Source organism: Drosophila mauritiana, chromosome 3R (genome assembly GCF_004382145.1).
Source record: "Drosophila mauritiana strain mau12 chromosome 3R, ASM438214v1, whole genome shotgun sequence".
NCBI classification, from domain to species: domain Eukaryota; kingdom Metazoa; phylum Arthropoda; class Insecta; order Diptera; family Drosophilidae; genus Drosophila; species Drosophila mauritiana.
In genome coordinates, this window is record NC_046670.1 from 10,496,461 (window position 1) to 10,517,312 (window position 20,852).

At 46.4% G+C, this 20,852-nt stretch overlaps 5 protein-coding genes across 5 annotated transcripts; 3 read left to right on the top strand and 2 right to left on the bottom strand.

Annotated features, from left to right (window-relative positions):
- The first annotated feature begins 1,164 nt into the window (after positions 1-1,164).
- Positions 1,165-12,323, top strand: LOC117143709 (cadherin-89D). Its single transcript, XM_033308508.1, has 12 exons — positions 1,165-1,365; positions 3,497-3,816; positions 3,938-4,647; positions 4,707-5,667; positions 5,741-5,907; positions 5,991-9,101; positions 9,526-9,594; positions 9,708-9,944; positions 10,612-10,917; positions 11,001-11,156; positions 11,253-11,462; positions 11,527-12,323. The coding sequence occupies exons 1-12, from the start codon at positions 1,209-1,211 to the stop codon at positions 11,849-11,851; spliced, it is 6,729 nt and encodes a 2,242-aa protein (XP_033164399.1). The 5' UTR covers positions 1,165-1,208; the 3' UTR covers positions 11,852-12,323.
- Positions 12,324-12,378: 55 nt separating this feature from the next.
- LOC117143710 (derlin-2) lies at positions 12,379-13,896 on the top strand. The gene is made up of 3 exons (XM_033308509.1): positions 12,379-12,717; positions 12,800-13,320; positions 13,377-13,896. Exons 1-3 carry the CDS (start codon positions 12,631-12,633, stop codon positions 13,552-13,554), a joined length of 786 nt encoding a protein of 261 aa, XP_033164400.1. The 5' UTR covers positions 12,379-12,630; the 3' UTR covers positions 13,555-13,896.
- Positions 13,897-14,179: 283 nt separating this feature from the next.
- LOC117143712 (succinate dehydrogenase assembly factor 3, mitochondrial) lies at positions 14,180-14,776 on the top strand. The gene is made up of 3 exons (XM_033308511.1): positions 14,180-14,352; positions 14,420-14,529; positions 14,586-14,776. Exons 1-3 carry the CDS (start codon positions 14,271-14,273, stop codon positions 14,754-14,756), a joined length of 363 nt encoding a protein of 120 aa, XP_033164402.1. The 5' UTR covers positions 14,180-14,270; the 3' UTR covers positions 14,757-14,776.
- Positions 14,754-15,466, bottom strand: LOC117143711 (dihydrofolate reductase). The gene is made up of 2 exons (XM_033308510.1): positions 15,293-15,466; positions 14,754-15,242 (listed from the first exon to the last, which is right to left on the bottom strand). Exons 1-2 carry the CDS (start codon positions 15,370-15,372, stop codon positions 14,774-14,776), a joined length of 549 nt encoding a protein of 182 aa, XP_033164401.1. The 5' UTR covers positions 15,373-15,466; the 3' UTR covers positions 14,754-14,773.
- A 133-nt stretch (positions 15,467-15,599) lies between these two features.
- LOC117143376 (soluble guanylate cyclase 89Db) lies at positions 15,600-19,273 on the bottom strand. Its single transcript, XM_033308052.1, has 2 exons — positions 19,012-19,273; positions 15,600-17,887 (listed from the first exon to the last, which is right to left on the bottom strand). The coding sequence occupies exon 2, from the start codon at positions 17,809-17,811 to the stop codon at positions 15,802-15,804; it is 2,010 nt and encodes a 669-aa protein (XP_033163943.1). The 5' UTR covers positions 17,812-17,887; positions 19,012-19,273; the 3' UTR covers positions 15,600-15,801.
- Between the last annotated feature and the right edge of the window lie 1,579 nt (positions 19,274-20,852).

Here is a 20,852-nt window from a genome sequence, read left to right on the forward strand (position 1 = left end):
ATTTTCCAAGCCGCTGACTCGATCGGTTTGGTACACTGCAAGAGATACTTTCAACTGTTTTCTATCTTTTATTTAAATTTTTTTGAAAGCGTTTAATTTACTTTCCGACTTCTCTTAACAGTTATCTATTACTCTGTATTAGTAACAACTTTATGCACTTGTTAATTGATCTCTAAAAATGCTTATGATTTAACGCCTCATCTGGGAAAATTTCCATTTTATTAGTTTAAATTGATTGAATATTGTTAATACCACCAGGGCAACAACTTTTTTTTTCAGTGCATGGGCTTGCGTAGGTTGTTGTGGGCTGTCGGTCAGTCGCAGCTAGTGCTTTTGCTCCGACGCCGTTCGTCTCCACTCAGGTGTTATGTAAAGCTATTAAACCGCATAATGCAAACGCTGCTCAGTCTTTCAGCCTCTCCGTCTTCTACGGCCTTTCTTCGCGGCTGTCTTGTTAGCATTTTTCCACTGCCTATGGGCTCTCCCTTGGTTCTTTTGTTCTTGGCAGCGGCGCATCGACTCAAACTTTATATCTAAGTTAACCGTTAAGACGCTTTTATTGCAACTGCAGCGGTTTCCATTCGATTCATATTGGATCCACTGCGGATTAACACTATATTGTCCATATTGTGTCTGATTTCTGACTTGCTCACTCGGGCTTTCCATTGCGGCACCTTGGTCAACATCAACATCACCATCTCCATCTCCATCATGGGGCATCATCACCATCAAAAGTGCCTAGGGCTACCGGCCCCAGCGAACTGCATGTTTATGCTTTATGTTAATCACTTTTGTTGTTTATACTTTTACGGCTGGCTTTTGAGCTATTGGACCTTCCTTCCTTGTTTCTCGCTTTCTGGCTGGCTTTCATTCATCCATTGGGCCTGGCTTTTGTCTTTCAGTCAGCACGCAACGCAGTGAAGAAATAACTAATACATAGTAGCGCAACGGTTTCTGAGCGAGTCTGCAGAGCCAAGGATACGCAGACACAGTATTCAGTTGCTGGTGGAACTCCACACACCCCTGCCACATTTCATTCCCAGCGCTTTTCCTCAGCCACTTGTCGTGGCTTTTCTTGTTTTCTTGTGTGTGAAAAACTAGTCTCATCGCTAGTCTCGGCTTTCAGCCTGCAGTTGGGAAGATAGCTTCAGTTGGTCGCGAGGTGTTAGCGTTGTCGGTTGTTTCGGTTGCAAGCGCGATGCGAGCGTATGGATAGTGAATCATATCCAAGGAAAAGTTCAGTGAAAATACCGCAAAAGAAGCAGGCCAGTCAGGATATGGCAGTCATATGTGTTTGGGCTATGCCCCTAGCAGTTTTTGGGCTAATCGCAATAGGCCAAGCTGCGAAAACGGGACAAGTGCAAGGCAAGTTGCAAATGGTCAAAAGCCGTTATGGCCTTTTTAAGTTGGCGGGATATGTTCATAAATCTCCCGGCTAATGTGTGTGTCTCCAGCTCTCAATCTCTCTGCCTGAGTGCTAATGTGTGTTTGTTCGCGTAAATCAAGTGCTGGACGCAGTTTGTCGCCTAAGTCTTTCGTTTGCTCCACCCCTTCTCCTTCGCATGCAACTTGTTTGGCTCGTTTGCAGACCGTTAAATAACCCAAATTTCGAATTTAAATGCTGGTGCGACAGCTTTTCCTCAGGCGCTGGCGAAAAATGTGCAAGGAAATCGATTTGTTTTTTTAAGGCTATTATCTCCATGCTGCAAGCAACCTGTCAATTGGTTTATGCAATGCCTGACAGCTGACCCACTTTACCGTCCATCCATTCATCCATCTACTCCCGAACTGACCCATATCGGTAACCCGCTCCTGCACCTTCCACCAGCCAAGTTAGTAAATCTCCGACCGCGACCGCCCCACCGTGAACTCAATAACCCGACTTGGGAACCCAAGTGTCGCTGGCGCAGTGAGTGTGTGGCAATGTTCTAATTAAAACTTAATTTGTTTGTGTTACTTGGAATGACCGCCTGAGCTTAATGTTCTAGATGATGGCTAAACTCGGAGCCAAGTATGAATGGGTAAAGTGTTGCTAGTCAACAAGTGCTAAAGCGTTCGGGCCGCATGTGAATGGTGGATATGAATTATGATACATATAATTTCTGTTTTATGAGAACAATGCGAATGACATTTATGTTGTGGGAAATGAGTTGAAGAACCGTTACGAAAAGTCTTGAAAGTGTTAAGTGCAATCGGAATAGAACTGCATAATTAATTAATAGAATGTGACTCCATATGGGTTTAAATTAACTGGAATATCACAAGAAAAAACAGCGAATGGATAACAAGAAGGAACCTATGGCACTATTTTGGAATACATTGTTAATTAATTCATTATTTGGTTGAAAAGAGGTTGTAAACATTGAATTATATAAAATAATTAGAAACTTGATAGCAATTATAGTTCCTGTGGCGCCTCATAATATTCAAGAGCACCTTTTTCCTAATTATTTTGTATTATTTTTAGTGAATCCCATTCTTTATAATTTAAATAAAAATCACAAATTCAACACTGATTAATAATTTCTTAGTCAAATTTCGGTTTCTGCTGCACATATCTGCCCAGGGAAACCCTGCAACGCAAACCGTTCACACCGAAGTGAGCCAGAAACTGCAAGTAAATAATAGAAATTGCAGCTCAAATTACAACTGCGGCAATAGCAAGAAGCAGCTACAGCGAAAATGGAATAAAACTAAGCCACAAATAAAACAATAAAACAGCAATGCCCACGACGACAAGGGAAGACCGACAAAGTCGCTGGCTGCAGTAGAAGATACTTGACGATGGCCAAGATTTCACTGCATCTGCATCTGAAAGCAACAATGATAATTTCCCGCTGCAGGAGATCTTCCGAAAAATAGTTATACAAAAAAATAAAAACAAGAAAGAAAATGAAGCGCGGAGAAATGTCAGCGAGTCAGACGACGATGTGGTGCGCTCGTCTTCTTGTCACTCGGAACGCATTTGGCTGGGATGCCTATTGGGCCAAACGCCAGCCGAGCCGTAGGCAAACAAAAAATGCTTAATTATGTCATGAGGGTGGGAACTAAGGCAGCAGAAAATAATTTGCAAAGCCTGATTGCAGCCAGGCCGTGAGCAACATGGAGCCCTCCATCTGAGATGGCGAGAATCCGAGACAAGGAGACAGCTGAATGCATGTGGAAAAGTGTTGCAACTGCACATGAAAACCGCAGCTGAATGGGCCACGCGACAAACGTAGAAAGTTTTTGGTTAGCTGGCGCCAGTTCTGCCACGCCCCCTTTGCCACAAATGCCGCCCCCTTGAGAGCCCCACAATTTGGTCCGCACGTCGCTGTGCGGTGATTTTCCAATTGTTTTTCCCGGGCACTTTTCCGTTTTCGGTTCTCAGAGTGCGCGAAAAAATTTGCATGCCCAAATAAAAAACAACAGCGACAATTTGTCAAAGTTTTACTTTTCTTCTACAAGCCCCACACAACATATATAGTAATCTGTAATCTCGTGCCCCACTTTTCAGCCAGCTCCGGCAGTTGTGCGTTTCACACGCTCGACGGCGTCGCCGCCGAAAGCGAAGGTGTGCGCTTCATCCGACTGCGCGAAGACGCCCAGGTGGGCAAGGAGATCCTCCGGCTGCAGGCGTATCCACGCTCCACGGTCGCCCTCAAAGGCGCCGATGCCAGCGGAGACCACAAGTACTTCAACCTCACGGAGCACAATGCCACCACGCTGGTGGTCAGCCTGGCGCGCTCGCTGGAACGACTAGTGGACCGGGATGTGCCGCGCAACTTACTAAAGTTCCGGATACTGTGCGCCGGCAAGCAGGAGAAGCTCGAGGAGGTGGGTACTTCAGATGGGTTAGCACTATATTTTAAATCCTCCATCCTCCATATTTTACAAAAATATTTTAAAAAGAGTCTTAATACATAGCTAACGCCCTTACTTTACTTTCTGCTTCCAGGGTAGCTATCTGTCCATCACTGTTTACATCGAAGATGTGAACGACAATGCACCTGAGTTCCTCAACGTACCCTACGTTGTGGATGTGGATGAAAACACCTCCATTGAGAGCATCATCTTTGAGGGAGTGCAGGCCTTCGATCGCGACAAGCCCAATACACCGAACTCCGAGGTGCACTTCAGTATGTCCACGGTGCCAGAGCAACTTTCGGCCGATGGAAGTCCATACTTTGCCCTCAAGAGTCCTCATCGGCCACTGTTGATTTTAAAGAGGGAACTGGACTTTGATAATGGTATCAGGCAATTCAAGCTGCCGATATTCGCCTGGGATCGAGGCACTCCAGCCAACCAGGCCAACACTACGATCACGATAAACGTGCGAGATGTGGACGATTTGCCGCCAAAGTTCACCGAAGGCGTCTATCGCACCAGGATCAATGAGTTCTATCCGATGACAGGGGTCCCCATAAGAATACCTCTGTACTTTGCTCCACCCATAATGGCCTTCGATCAGGATTCGCTGAACGCTTCGCTAGTTTATGACATCATTTCTGGTAATGAGCGACAGCTTTTCCGGGTGAATCCCCACAATGGAGTCATGTATCTGCAGAAGGAAATTGATCTGGAAGAGGAGAGTCTGCCGGGCAACACTTTTGTGCTTCAGCTAGAGGCACGACAAAAGGACAATCCCCTCAAGAAAGCTCTAGCACGGTTAGTAAAACAGTAATCAAATTACAAATATATCTTTATTATCTGAATTATATCAACAGCATCGAAGTGGAGGTTTTGGATCTGAATGACAATGTTCCCGAGTTTGAAGCTGATTTTTACAATATTTCCATAGTGGAAAATCTACCCACTGGCTTTAGTGTACTACAGGTTAATGCCGTCGATCGGGATCAGGGCGAAAACTCGGAGTTCCTGTACAATTTAGTTGAGACCAAGGATGCAGTAGGTGCTTTTCGAATCGACTCCCGAACTGGATGGATTACTGTGCGTGACGATCGCCTACTAGATCGCGAGCAACGTAGATCTATTCAGCTGAATGTGGAGGCCTTGGAGCGGAATCCTTCGTACCTGGATGATAAGCATCTGAAGAAACCAGGACCTAGCAAAGTTCAAGTGGAAATTACGCTGCTAGACACGAACGACAACACGCCAAAGTTTGAACATGGAAATCTGTACGAATTCAAGGTGCCCATCAACGCACCCACGGGCTATGTGATAGGTCAGGTGGTCGCCCACGATCCAGATGAGGGTCCAAATGGCCATCTGCTATACGAACTGCAACGACCCAAAGGTAGTGGGTACATCCCATTCCGACTGGACAACAAGAATGGCACTATTTATGTGGGTGGACCACTTCGGAGGGGACGCATTGCAGTCTTCGTGGAGGCCACTGATCAGCCTACTAATCCCTCGGAGCGGCGATTCTCCTTGGCAGTAATCACCATTGAAGTGTATGCCACCATTGATGACCAGGCCATTGATTTCGTGGGTGCTCCATACGAGTTTTGGGTGGGAGCGAACACTCCGTTGGGAACCTCAGTGGGCCAAGTGCGAACCACTCTGATTTACGAAGGTGGCGATGAAATAATGTATGATCTTCTGCACACTTACTCGGAAGGGGTGCCTTTCGCCATCGAGGAGCGATCCGGCATTATCACTGTCATTCGGGAGTTATCTGATTTTAAACGGAAAGTTTACCAATTCGAAGCGGTGGCCAATTATGTAAGTTGACCTCATTATCATTGAAATCTTGGATTTCTGTGAGTTTCCATTATTGTTTGTTTAATGCTTTCAGCTATTTGCCAACTCCTCCCAGTCACTTGTCATGTCGCGAAGTTCATCTCCACTGACCACAATAGCCTCGCCCGCTGAACTCAGCGATGAAGGTGTACTCATCACCAATCTCACCATCCACATAGTCAACAAGCCGGAGCAAAAGGTGCCCTTAAGACCTGTCATAGAGTAAGTATTGTTTTTACTTTTATCAAATAATAATATTTTAATGTTTTCACCACTTAATTTTTTTCATATATACATAATTTCAGAGAGATCAACATGAACGTAATCAACTTCCACGTGGAGGAGAACGTTGTGGGTGGCATCATTGGACAGCTGCTGTACAAGAATGGCATCAATCTGGTCAACAACGAACTGGGAACTTACCGGGAAATGCCATCGGAGCCAACTGGTCGCAATCTCACCATGGGCAGTAGATTCCGCAGCCGAAACAGGAGTCGCAGTTCCAAATCGAAGCGCCGATTGCCACGACGTCTGGTGGGCGATGCGAATATAAAGCTTCGCTACATCATTGCCAACCAGCAAGAGGTGGTGAACAAGATCTCCATCACGGAGGATGGCACCTTGCTCACCTTGACCGGACTGGATCGAGAGCAGCAGCCCAGCTACGAGCTAACTGTGATCGTGGAGTACAGCACGGGACTTGTGAGTGGAGCTGGGATCTACCAGGTGAACATAAAGGTGGACGATGTCAACGACAATGCCCCGAAGTTCAATGCTCTTACCTATGTGGGTTTGATCAACGAAAATTGTGTTGTGGGCACGGAAATGTCCATGAATCATGCCATACTCATCCAGGATGCTGATGAGGGACCCAATGCCGAGTTCAGAGTACAACTCCAGGGAGACTATAGTGACGAGTTCAGCATAGAATACGTAAATGGTACATCCTCGGAAAACTCTACTCATCATAAAATGCCACCCACTACTGGGGCATTTAATATCTTCAACCTGACGGATCAATGGAACGATGAATTCAAATACCAGGAACTGCACACCACTTTTATGCAGACGAACTTTAAGCTCAGTTCGGGTCCGTATTTCCGTATCTCCTATACGGGAAAGAGGGGTTTGGATCGTGAGAAACAGCAGCTCTACAATCTCAAGATCATAGCCGCGGATACTGGTGGTCTCTCGGGATATGCCCATCTCACAATCCTAGTGGCAGATGTCAATGACAATGCTCCGATGTTTGAACGCATCTCCGTGTTCAAGGACTCGCGTTTGGAGATCCGTGAGTACACCACCGATATGGAGATCTACTTTGTAGAGAGTTCGAGTGGAATGACAGCTCCTCAGGCAACGGCAGCCATGATGCTAGCCCCACCTCCATATCACATTCCCGGATCACCGAGATTCAGTCTGGATAGAGAGAGATCCGTGGGCGCTGGACTGGGAGTGGTAGCTAGAGCTAAGTCACGGCGGAGAATGGTTCGTGCTTTGACAACTAAATGTCCTTTGTTTGCCATTTACGAGGATACTCCAGTGGGTACGAAAGTCCTCCAACTGAGCGCAAGTGATGAAGACTTCGGAAAGAACGCCCAGCTGCACTACGAGCTTCAGGGAGAGCAGGTGGAGCGGACACCTGGAATGCCCATGTTGCGGGTTCAGGGAGTGAAGTATTTTGCAATAGACAAACTCAGCGGGGAGCTGTCGGTCAACTATCCACTGTCGGCAAACATTGAAATTATGTTAAATCTGACGGTGACGGATATAGATGGTCTAAAGGATTCCACATGCCTGCGATTCACTGTGATGGATGTCAACAATCATGCGCCCACGTTCAAGAAGTCCTGGTATAGCTTCGATACCCCAGAAGGGGAGTATAAAGACAGTGTGCTGGGTCAACTGACCGCCATAGACATGGACTTTGGAGAGAATGCCAATATAACGTATACGCTCAGTGATTCCCATCTGCCATTTACCATCAAACCTGCCTCGGGAGTTCTGAAGATCAGTGGGCAGCTGGACCGGGAGCTGAAGGACAAGTACAGCTTCCAGGTGATAGCCACGGACAATGCCCCTGTGATGCAGCGTATGTCCAGCAGCGTGGATGTGGAAGTTAATGTCCTGGACGTCAACGACAATCGGCCGGAGTTCATTGGCTACGACGATCAAACGAAGGCGGTGAAGTTCATCCCAAGTGTGGCAGATCGCACGTTGATGTTGCCGGTGTATAAGGCATATCTGGATCGAAGTACTCAGCCGGGCACATTTGTGAGGCAACTCACGGCCATTGATAAGGATAATGTGGGCAATGGCAATGGACTGGTTTTGTACTCCATTCGTCATCAGGAAATGCAAGCACCACTCTTCCAAATCGATTCCCGGGATGGTACCATCTCCACAATATCCCGTATTAATGGCTATAATGACTATGAGCATCTGAATGTGTCTGTGATTGCCTCAGATGTGGGCAGTCCAGCTTTATCCGCGACAGCCGTTGTAATTGTGAACCTCCAGGGGCAGGCAGTTACGGATCCTCCAAAATCGACGCCCAAACCGGAACCTCCAGCAAATGTCACCGTATTCCAGCACGCCTATTATGAGGTTAAGCTCACGGAGAACAACGAAGCACCCATTGAGGTGATGCGCTTGAATCTAAGCGCTGGCCTTAATCCCGAGAACTACCGGTGGTCTCTGTGGTTGGAGGAGGGCTTGGATGAAACGGATGCCCATCCGCCGTTCGAATACGATGCCAAGAATATGCTGTTGTATGCCCTCAAGCCCTTCGATCGGGAGCACATATCCCGATACCAACTGAGGATTCGAGCGGATCGATTGAGTCGGGAAGCTAGAAACTACGCCAGGGTCTCGTACCCCGTGGTAGATGAACGAATAGAGGGTCTGTCGCTGAACGAGTGCCGAATTCTGGTCCACATTGCGGATGAAAACGATAATGCACCCAAGTTCCGAGGCAATGGACAACCGATTGTAGCCGTTCTACCGCAGAGCGCCAGCTTTGGATACCCCGTGACCCGAGTGGAGGCCAACGATCTGGATGAGGGGCTAAATGCCGAGATACGCTATCGACTTCTAAACGAGCCCTCTCGCTTGTTTGGCATCGATGAGCTATCGGGCAATATTCGCCTGCTTGGAGAACTTTCCCGCACCGAACACATCTACGGATTCGATGTGAAGGCCACTGATCGAATGGGTGCAGACGACGGCAGAAGTGGCATCGTCAACGTGTTCGTCTATATCATCGATGAGGCCAAGCAAGTGCGTCTGGTAGTGGCCGGAATGCCCGTCGAGGTGGAGCGTCGCATTGAGGGCCTAATGGAGGCACTCAGCGATGCCATTGGCAAGGATGTACGCGTCAGACTTTTGGAGCCGTATTCTGGAGGGCTGGAGCCTGCGTAAGTAACTATATAATCGATTGTATTCTTAATATGGTAAAACAATACTCCAATTAATTGTAGTCTCAGAATATTATTCTGCATGTATAATAGCATTATTTAGGCATGGTGCTTAGACCATAAAACGATTTATTACTAATCAGCGTATTTATAAGATTATCTAATTTAAATGGCAAAGTAGATAGATAGTTAGATGCAGATTAATGAATCGATAACTTGCGAACAATCCGTTCATGCTTTCTAACCAATTATGTTAAGTGTCAGATACAGATACAAGTTATAGGTATTTGGCTACATTTTAAACTATCATACTTAATTAATATGTGCAGTTTTGACCGCATTGCATAACATAATTGGCCATTAGTTGCAATCAAAACACTGCAGTGTCATCATCTAACAGGTTCTCTACCCTCTCCATTTGCAGCACCAATGCCTACATCTACGCCGTCGATCCGCACACGAATTCCATTATGGAAATGGAGCAACTGCAGGAGTAAGTTTTCCCCAGATTCCCCACACCGACTCCCTTCCCGCCCGGGGCTGCATCTAAAATCGATTGACCCAGAACTGTCATGCGAATTAATGGCCTTGAATTGCTTCTTTCAGCGCCCTGGCTGGCCTCCAACTGGACGCACTGCAACTGCAGCAGCAGAAACTCGACGGCGGCAAGCCCATGCCCCGCATCATCGAGCTGGCCGAGTTCGGACAGTTGGCCCGACCTGCACACGCCTCCGCGTCCAGTTTCATGGGAGGATTGGAGTTTGTGACGGTGGTTCTGCTTGCGCTGATCAGCCTGGGTGCACTGATAGCCGCCTGCTGCTACGTGTGCATGCGCCAAAAACGGTATGAATGACGAGTGCACGAGTGTCATGCAAGTGCAACTGCAACTGCAACCGAAAGACTGCTTACTACTGGGCGCTCAAATGTAGCTCATAGATGCATTTCATGTTAGCCATAGTTTTAGCCTAAGCTAAAGGCCCGATAATAAATCTTAAGTCAATTGCAAATGTTGTTGTTGCTGCCGCTGCTGCTGCTGTTAGTGTGTTTGTTGCTGCTGCTGCTACTGCTAATGGCCATGATCGTGGCCAAGTTGCTTGATGCCACTGAGCCTCTGCATAAACCGGCTGGCATTGGGCCTTTCCTGTCCGATTAAATTATAACGGTAAAAAGCAACAAACACAACATCAAATGCAACAATGCAGCAATAGCAACATGAGGCAATTAGATGAAGATCGTGTGACATCGCTGCAACTGCATCCCAAATGGGAAAGCCAATCAAATGGGATGTCATCTCATCAGCTCAGCTCATCCTGCACAGAGAAAAATTAATGATATGTTCGACGCAATACTATGAGTTAGTTACAATGAAAGAAACTGCGATGTTTATTTTAACTATTTTAACTATAAATTTACCTAGGGGCGAGTAACTATACTAGAGCTGAATGATGATTTAAGCCATTTATATAAGTTGTCCAAAACCACTACAACTTCTTCCCATGTCTCATTGCAGACGTCTCTGGTCGCAGCGTGATTTCTCCGCCTCCGATGCCGGTCTCACCTATACCATCGCAGGCATTGGATCTCCTCGTGGCCAGAAGCAGCGCCGTCAGCGGCAGCAGCGGCATACACAGCGATGCAGCAAGGGCAGCACCGGCAGCCAACGACCCACCAGTGCCTTCATGCCCGAGTCCGTCTGCTCCTCCGCCCAAACGCAGTCTACGGCCACCGCCACCGAGAAACTGGAGCAGCAGCTGCACCATCACCACCAGCAGCAGGCGATGGCCACGCAGCAGCAGCATCATCAGTACCTGAACGAGTGAGTGAATGGCCATGGCCAAGACCGCGTCTAGTCAAACGTGTTTCCATTCTGGACACTAATTGCCATCATCCCCGAAACAGGCAACAGCGACAGCAGCAGCGCGAGTACATAGACGTTCCTCTTCCCAAGTCCATTGCCAAGGCTGCGGCGGCGACGAGTGGGGTCGATGGAGCTGTGGGCGTCGGGAGCACTCCGTTCGTGCTCAAGTACAATGCCTGTCAGCCCGTTAACAATCTGTAAGTCTATATGATACATGTAATCTGGTTTCAAATTTGGCAAAATTATTATGAGCTAGACCTTACACACTAAATTGCATTCTTTTACCCCAACAGTAACAATTATGAAACATCGCTGTTCTCACTCCACTCGACGGGCCAGGACTCCGGTGTGGAGTTCCTGAGCAGCCGCGAGCTGTACGAGACCTCGCCGGATTCCTTTCAGCACGGTGGCTCTAAGCGCGGCAACAACACGGAAGTTCTATGCCCCAGACATGCGAAGGCCCACTTGGAGCTGCGCCAGCCGCATCCAAATACGGATAGCAGGTGGGTGGAAGAGTGACCTTCAGTCCGGATTGCCTCCTTAATATATGAAATACCTTTGCAACAGTGACACCTATGAGGACTCGCTGAAGACGGACGAGCCACTGGTGGCGCACAACTGTCGCAGTGCCAACTGTGAGCACCGCCAGCACCAGCAGCACCCCAGTCACCATCCCCACTACCAGAACACGCGGTTCGAGAAGCGCTCCTGCGTGCGCCACTCCTTCTCCGGGGTCAAGGACGACCTCATGCAGCAGTCGCCGCAGATTTCACTGCGCCCCCGAGGCCACGCCCTCCGCAACTCGATGAATGACCTGGAGCAGCGGCTCCACAACCTGGAGCAGTCTTTTCGCCGCCCGCTCGAATTTAGCAAATCAAATTCATTGTTTTAGTTCATTTCTTAGCTAGACAAAACGCAGTGCAATTTTTAGTTTAGTCAACATAGAATAGACTTTAGATATTAAGAAACAAGTGCAATAAATTTAAGAGTCGTTACAATTAATATTGCCTGCAATTCTGAAAAAGAAACTGATATATTTGAAATCCGGGAAAATCAATTGAGCAGTAGAAAAAATTGAAAGAAAAGTTCAAATCGAGAGAAAAGTCTACGAGCATTGAGCTTTGATTATCTTCCAGTATAAACCCATTGAAGTTAGTATATAGATATAGAAATATATTATATTATAGAAATACACTCTGATCATATACTAGCTTATGGATTTGAAAGGTGAAATCATATTGAACTTATCTGTTATTATTAATATTATTTCCAATCAGTTTAAGACTTGGATGGATTACCAGTCGCTGGGCAACACAATCTGAAGTTCATCTTTCTATTGAACAAATAAATAAAATTATATTCAAGCTTCGTGTCACGACTAAGACTTATCGATATCTGGCGCCAGTGTCACTAGTATTTGGACCATCACTAACCTTGGTCATAAAAATAAAAGCTAGCGTTCCATTTATTTTTCCCGAGCGCTGTTCCCAATCCATTAACACGTCTCAATCCTAGAATGCACAACAACCGGTGAGGCGACTACCAAAAACAGATAGTCCGCCGCTGAGTGTGGGTGAATAAACAGTGTAGAAGCAAAGAGTCCAAAGGATACAACCGCAACCCACTTGCCAAACTGCACACTTTGAGTCCAACGTTGGAGGAGGAGCCGCCATGAATGCCCTGCGGCAGTTCTACCTGGAGATTCCGGTGGTCACACGGGCCTACACCACGGTCTGCGTGCTGACCACCTTGGCGGTGGTAAGTGCATCCCAGAATGCGTTCTAAATCATGGATGACGTGTACGTGTATTATCTTGGATTATAATTTGCCAACTTTCAAGCACCTGGATCTGGTGTCGCCGCTGCAGCTCTACTTCAATCCCACGCTGATCGTGCGCAAGTTCCAGATCTGGCGCTTGGCCACCACATTCCTGTACTTTGGCACCATAGGCATCAGCTTCTTTTTCAATATGGTGTTTACATATCGCTATTGTCGTATGCTGGAGGACGGCTCTTTCCGCGGACGCAGCTCCGACTTTGTCATGATGTTCATCTTTGGCGGCGTGCTAATGACCTTCTTCGGAATCTTCGTCAACCTGTTGTTCCTGGGCCAGGCCTTCACATTAATGCTGGTCTATGTGTGGTCACGACGCAATCCACTGGTGCCAATGAATTTCTTCGGGGTGCTCAACTTCCAGGCGCCGTACCTGCCGTGGGTGCTCCTCTGCTGCTCCATGATTCTGGGAAACACCGTGTGGGTGGATGTCATCGGCATGGGTGTTGGCCACATCTACTACGTGCTGGAGGACGTCTATCCCACACTGTCCAACGGCTACAGACTGATCAAAACCCCCTACTTTTTGTGAGTTCAATTCGAATTGGGATATAACTTTTGCAATAACGACATTTTGTCCTTAGGAAACGTCTCTTCAATGAGCACATCGAACGCAACTTCCAGGCGGCTGCTGAGGATCGACCTGGCGGTTTTCCTTGGGGCGGCGAGGGTCAGCCTCTGCTACCGGAAGAGATTGCGGCTGATGGACAGGATGAGGAGCCAGCGAATCCAGCGGCGCCTGTTGCTGCCGCGCCGCAATAGCTAAACTAGAAAATTGTTAAACGTTCTTCTGTTCAAAACGACGACGATGACAACAATGTTGTGTACCCTCCGCCACCTTCTGTTTGGTGCTTGGTGTAATTAGGCGTATAGTATTGAGAGAAAGGCGTGCAATAGTTAGCCAAAGTTGGTGCAGAGCGTGTGTGTATGTCATTTATTGGTTTGTTTTCTGATGCAGAGCCCATTTTCCATCCGAGATGTTCTTTAATTTATAATTTTTATAATTTACCCCCAAGGGATGAATCCACGACAGATTGAACCTACACTGCACATGTGATTATATATATACAAACATGCCACAAATAAATCATTATGTAAAAAGAACTCTGCAGTTTTAAAATGCATGAAATCGCTTCGGGATTGATAATGTCAATGCAGTCTCCAATCGCCATAAAACCATTTGATTATTTTTGCGAATGTCCTTTTTGGTGCTACAGGGGGATTGAGTTAGTAGATTTGGTTTGCGGAAGTATTCTATTCAAAGTGCCTAACTTAAATATAGTATAAAAATAGCATTGCACTTTTTAAGGTGACACTTCAAATGCGCGCCAAACTTTTGATACGTTGCCACCTGCCAACTCAATTTGACGTTAGCCAACTCTGGCTGCTACAAAACAGTTGTTATTCGCTCATATTTATTTTTTAGCCGGCTGCTAAACAGTATAGTATTAGCATGTTATATATGATTTAAACTCAGGATGTCTAGAATTTTGATGAGCCAACTGACACACCCGCAGCGCGTCCGACTGCTGTACAAAACAATCTTGCGACTGCACAGAGGTACGATGAAAGATTCCCTATTGCTATAAATTGCATGCATTTCAACTAAGACGTCTGTACTCCGTAGGACTTCCAGCCGAACTACGTGCTCTGGGCGATAACTATGTGCGGGACGAGTTCCGGCGACACCTCAAGTGCAATCCCATGGAGGCACAGCTCTTTATGACAGAGTGGGCCGTACGTTTTACGTAATAAACAAAAAGGCGCCATACTAAGCAAATCTCTTATTACAGCGATATGCGTCCACAATCACCCAACAACTAGGGATTCGGGGCAAGCCCAAGGGAGAGCTGGGCGAAGAGATTGACCCCAAGACTGTGGAAATGCTGAAAGACGACCAAGTAGTCCAACTATACGAGCTGATGCTGGCGGCCAAGGGAGTAGAAGATGCGCAAGGCAAATAAATTAGTGGATTATTTTATTATGACTGTTTCTCCAAAACCTTGTACTCGAATTTGATGCCATTCTCCTCCTGCACACCCAGTGGCATGTCGGAATCGGGCACGACCTCTCGAAAGCTGTCAGGGATCGCGGGGAAAAAGGTGTCGCAATCGAACTTCTGCATTATTTTGGTAATGTACAGTCGGTGACATCTTGGCGAGGCCATGGCCTCCTCGTAGACTCCACTACCGCCCACAATCCAAATGTTCTCCACTTCGTTCTGCTCCTCGAGGATCTTCATGGCCGTCTCGAGATTGGGGCACAAGAGTACTCCCTTGGGCAGATCACTCTCATGAAGTGTGGTGCTCAGCACTATGTTCAGTCTATCGGGAAGAGGCCTCTTGCTTTCCGGTACTCCGAAGTAGGTTTTCCTGCCCATCACAACGGCATTGTGCTTGGTGGGATCACTTGTTCGCTTGGTGGTGCGGCTGAAGTACTTCAGTTCAGATCTGCGGGTACGAAACCTTTAGCTGCGGTGGAATCCTTGTTACCAACTCACTTAATGCGCCATGGTAGATCGCCTTTGATGCCAATTCCGAAATTCTCACAAACTGCCACAATTAAATTGAAGCGAAGCATCCTTAATCCTTACTGAGAACTTTATTTATTTTCATAAACTTGAAAATTATCTTCCGAGCTATACAATTAAAACAGCTGATCAAGGCAACGCTGGAACCGATTTCGATCGCATCGATTACTTACCTATTATCGAAAGGGACACTCTTATAACGATCTTAGTCAGATTACAGGTTGGTTGCGACCCATTCCTACGTAAACAATATTTATATTACTCAATGTGTATTGAATTTATTTTTATATTGATCCACTTTTATTTTACAGAGGTTTCGTTTACTTTTACCAAAAGGTCCTGTGCCAAAACATTAGATATAAGAGGTTTTCGAGCCTGATTATTTCCAAAAGGTTACAAGATTTTCTGTCTCAATATATGTAGCGGTGATATTTTTGAGTTGTTCCGCTGGATTATCGAAAACAAACATATCTCCAGTTTTACTCTGGTCCCTCCAAAAGCCAGTAGGTCTCCATCTCGCCCTTGCCCTTGACCTTGACGAATCCCCGCGCTTCAACCTTATAGCCCACCTTTTGCACCTTCAGCGCTGTGTAGTTGGACAGCTGGATCATCCAGGGATCGCTGCTGCTCTCCATTCGCGAGGCGGTGTTAACGGTGTCTCCAAAGAGGCAGTATCGAGGAACCTTCATCCCAACCACTCCGGCGACGACGGGTCCCGAGTTGATGCCCACCCGTATAGCCACTCCGGGAAGTGCATGGGCTTTGACCTTCTTCATCACCCTCAAGGCCAAGTCGCAGGCGTGCTCGGCGTGAAGGGGATTCACGTCAGGCGCTCCCGAAACAGCCATGTAAACCATGCCCACAGTCTCCACTTTGTAAACGAACGGGGAAATGATCTCTTCATCCAATGCCGAAAACACTTTGTTTAAGGTGGTCACCGCCTGCATGGCATCCTGGATGTTGTTGGACCCACTGTCATAGATATTCATCACCTCGATAAAGATGACGGATACCTCCTCGAAACTCTGACACACGTGCTCCTCGCTCTTCCTCATTCGCTCGGCAATAGGTCGCGGAATCATAGAGTATAGTAGCTCATCTCCCTGCCGCTTCCAGGAATCTGCCAGTTCCAGCGACTTTTCCAGCTCATCCGATCGCTGCTCCTCCTTCTCGAACATGATCTCCAGCTTGGAGCAGTGCTGCCATCCCGCCATCACAAGCTCTCTGCTCAGCCCATGCGGATTGAGATCGTTCAAATAGAGACCGATTCCATGCAGTTCATCGAGATTTTCGATTAGAGGACTGCACAGGAAGATCAGCGAGTCCACATCTTTGATGTAGAACATTTGACCCTTCAACAGGATGGATCGGAGGCCCACCGAATGGCGTCTCTGTCCCGTGGCGGGATCGATTTCGTCCTTGGAGGTGGCAGCTGCAGCTGCCTCTTCCTTGGCGTTTTCCGCACTGAACTCCTTGGCACTGGCCAAAGCCATGGCCTGCGCCTCGTTCAGGCTGCTGGCTTCATCAAAGTTTTCAAAGTCAAAGTTCAAGGCCGCATCATAAGCGGCACGGTTGTGACCGGTGCGGATGAGCTCGAACTCGAAGAGTACCGTTCGCATCTGCAGAATGGTCTCCCATTGGATTTGAGTGTCCTTGGGACGGCGGCACTTAAACCGCTCCAATATGTGACTGCCAATGAAGGTCTTTGGGTTCACCCCAGGATTATGCAGAATCCACGTCTCGACAATCTTCTCGCCCGCAAGTGTGATTTTCATGTCGTGATCCAGCACAATGGTGAAGGGAAACAGTTCGAGGAACACATTCAGGTCCACCGACGGCATCTTGAGCTGCGAAGGATGAGCAATGACATTGACCCGCTTGGCCATATAATCACGATTATCGAAGTCCAGCCGATACTTGACAATCACGGTCAGAGGACCCTCCGTAAGCTTGATGGGACCGGCTGTGCCACCGCAGATGTCATTTTGGCTCTCCAGGACGTAGGCAGTCATGTCTAGGCCATAGAACTCCTTGGCCACCTCGGTCATCTGGCCAATCAGGTACTTGGACATGCCAGTGCGGCCGCTGCGGTACAGAATCACAGCCCCATCGTCATCCATGTTGGTCAACTGCATGCTGGGCGACTTCATCTTGGGATAGGTGAAACGCATCTGCACGTGGATGTTGTCGATGGACTGCAAGAAGTCGCAAAAGTATCGACCTGTGGAGCGGATCATCTTGTCGTAGCCAAAGTTGCTGAAGAACCGCACAAAACAGCGACCGAAGAAGTTCATGCAGAAGTCGAAGGACTCGCCCGTGCTGGCGGACAGGGCTGCCGCAAAGTCCGGCATCAGCTTGTCCGGATAGATCTGATGCGTCTTGAAGCTCTGGTGCTTGCAGTCGACAATCTGGCAGACCTTCCGCCAGGTCTCCATGCCGTACTCCTGCTGGATGTAGTGCTGCACGCTCTCGTACAGCATTCCGTACATGATGGGGCAGGATGTGAATGTCCTTGGTCCTGTGAAGTCCTGCCTATCGTCGAAATTGCCTTCGTAAAAGTTTATCCTGTAACGAAACAAAGTTGGCAGTCACATAATCAGGGGTGAGGTTAGACAAAGTTTTTCCATCGCTCTGAGCTGGTAATTAGGTAAACTGTGTTCGTACCCCGGAGGATTTGGGGTAATTTCGTTGCGTTGGGTCAGGGATTAGCACAACAAACTCGTACGCAACTCAAGTGATTGATAGTAGGTTAGGAAAAAGTCTTGCGCAAATTTAGTTTTTAGTAACTACTTAGGGTGAAAGTAAAATTGTACTCAGTCACTCTTCTTATGAATGAAATCTATTTCCTATTTTTAGAGACATGCATTTAAAATCCATTTAACAAGTAATTAATGTGAGGTGACATATTTATGTTTAAGTTGTCAGAGGATATCCTCTTATCTAGCCTTCAACAACACCCAAGGAAAACCTGCTTTTCCTTCGTAGCATTTGATTTATTGCCCCGACAGTTTAATTTGAGTTCATGTGGCAGACACGCGGAGGGAATCCTCCTACTTACCACCTCAAGGTCCTTGAAGCCTGTCACGTTCTTGGCGAAAGGAACATAGCTCATTGTGCTTAACTTATTTCCGTTTCCTATTGCCGGTAATTCGCTGGTGGCAATGCCGGTTTTTCATTTTTTTTCTACTCAAACTAACTAACTGAGCCATAAATTCTCGAACATCTTTCCCGAGTTTGAGTGTATTTAATTTTGACAAAAACATGCAAATTTCCGACAAGCCCAAGGTCGTAAAACGTGGATAAAAATGCTGTTTGAAAATGCTAACGTTTGATTAATGGTCAGGGAATCCACATAGTCAAAATAAACATAAAGGCAATGCTTAACTTCTGCTCCTTTATACTTAAGTTAGATTTAATCGCTCGTAATTTATGGTAGCTAGAAAGTGGCAGGGAGAACCCTAATCTATATAAATTGATAAATAATGGATTGGATGCTAAAGTTAAATGGACTATGGTGTAATAATTTGTGGCCAACTCAATTGCTACTTTAACTGTTTCTCATATTGCTTCATAATCCTTTAAAGAACTGCCTTCTTCGGATGTATGAAAATCCCCTTATTTCTCTCTATATATCTCTTTGATTAGTGAACCGTGAAATTAGCTTATTATATCCCGGCAATCCTTTCTACCTTATATTGCTTTCCGGCTCGTTCCAATCCACCAGATGAATCACATGAAGTTCTCCAGCATCGGAGTCGCTTGTCGTTTGTGTCTGTGCCTCAGAAAGAGTTTTAATTATATCCACGCGGCATTTGCCAGTCGCTTATTTATAATTTAAAGAAGGCCTGCACACGCACAGCATCCCCGGATGCGTAAAGTCGGGTATATATATTTACGCGCACTCCACGGCGAACTCTCACTTTTCCGGACTCCGTGTTGCGTCGTCGGCAGTTGCTATTGTTACACTAAATTTGTTTTGCCGCCTGTCGCTGCTTCCTTGGCTTCTGGCTGCCTGATTTGCTTTTGCTTCATGATTTCCTCTGACGGACGAGCTTCGTGAGTCTGTCGGCTCTTTGGCATCCGTCGGTTTCGTCGGATTCCCCTGGAGCTTTCCCTTTTAGCCGGGACGATGTCGGTCGACTGAAGCGTGCCTCTGTGGCGGTCAGGCCTTTTATAGCCCACCCACTAGCCAAGTTGCAGTTGGAGCTGTATTTCCGGCCCACTTAGGACCTACGTGCCTGCGCCTCGACACGCACTTCTCTGTTTGACCATCGTGATCATCATCATCATCATCGGTATTATTACAGACCAGGAACATCGGCAGTCAATGCTCTTTGCCACAATTGCCACTTTCTCTCCTTCCGATACAGTGAAACATTGTCACACAACCGAAGGAGTAATTTTTCTCCCCGTTCATTTCCTTTTATGGCCTCACTCCCCCACATCGATGTATACATGTATGTATGGGTGCGGTGTCCTGGGAAAGCATTGTCCTTTGGGTCTTTACCAGGGCTGAATAACACTAAGTAATAGACTGTGACGACTAAGTTAGTCAGTTACAACAGAAATGTGGCTTATAGAAATATTAAATTTTAACTTTTAGTTTCCTTGAGATAATTACTTTCCAACTAAATTCTCTTTTTAAAACGCTGTTCTTATTTTCTGAGCCATTTCTTACAATTTAAAAATACTCGAGTACTTAAAAAGTTTATCCCAAGCCCTGAAGTATCGAAAACCGTCTGTCAAATGTATCATTGTAACCGAGTTTTTCGCTTTGGCCGTTTGCCATTTCCCCGATGGAGAAATGGTTTTGTGGCTCTGTTCATAATGCTTTTCCATTTTCACGCACTTATATATACAAATAGATGTACATACATATGTTAGCCTGAATCCTCCACATATTTGATGTGTTGTTTTAAAGCAATTTAAAAGGGATTTCACAGCATCGAACAAAAAGCCTTTGTCCCACTTAAACGAAACGGATTTTAGGGCTAGTCTATTAAATAAACGTTGACAATTTTATGGACAGACCATTATTCGACCGAGAGGACGATAATATGCCTGGTTGAATAAAAGAAGGAGATACTTCTGCCACTCAAAAAGCCATCAATTACAGATGCGACAGGCACGCGTTGCATAACTACAAATATATTTTATTTATGTATATTGTCTCCGCAAGAAAATAACTCGATATAATCAAACAAAAACAGCTCTTAACGGAGTAAAAACTAATGACGATGGCACCTCAACACACGAATGTTCTGATATCAACTTTTGTGACGAAAATAATTTTTGTTTTAAGCTAAGAAAATACAAGAATATTTTCCAAATTTTTATTTTTATTTTTTTCTTGAACCATATATTTTTTTAAAATATTCCTTTATTTTTGCGTTACCTGCCGAACATGAAAACTAGAAGCAACATGAGATCAAGAGTACTTTTTCCTGTGTAGTTACTATCAATATTGCACCGGAATTAAGTGGCCAACGTCCAGGCATTTGAGCTAAGGACACGCAGAGTGACTTAATTT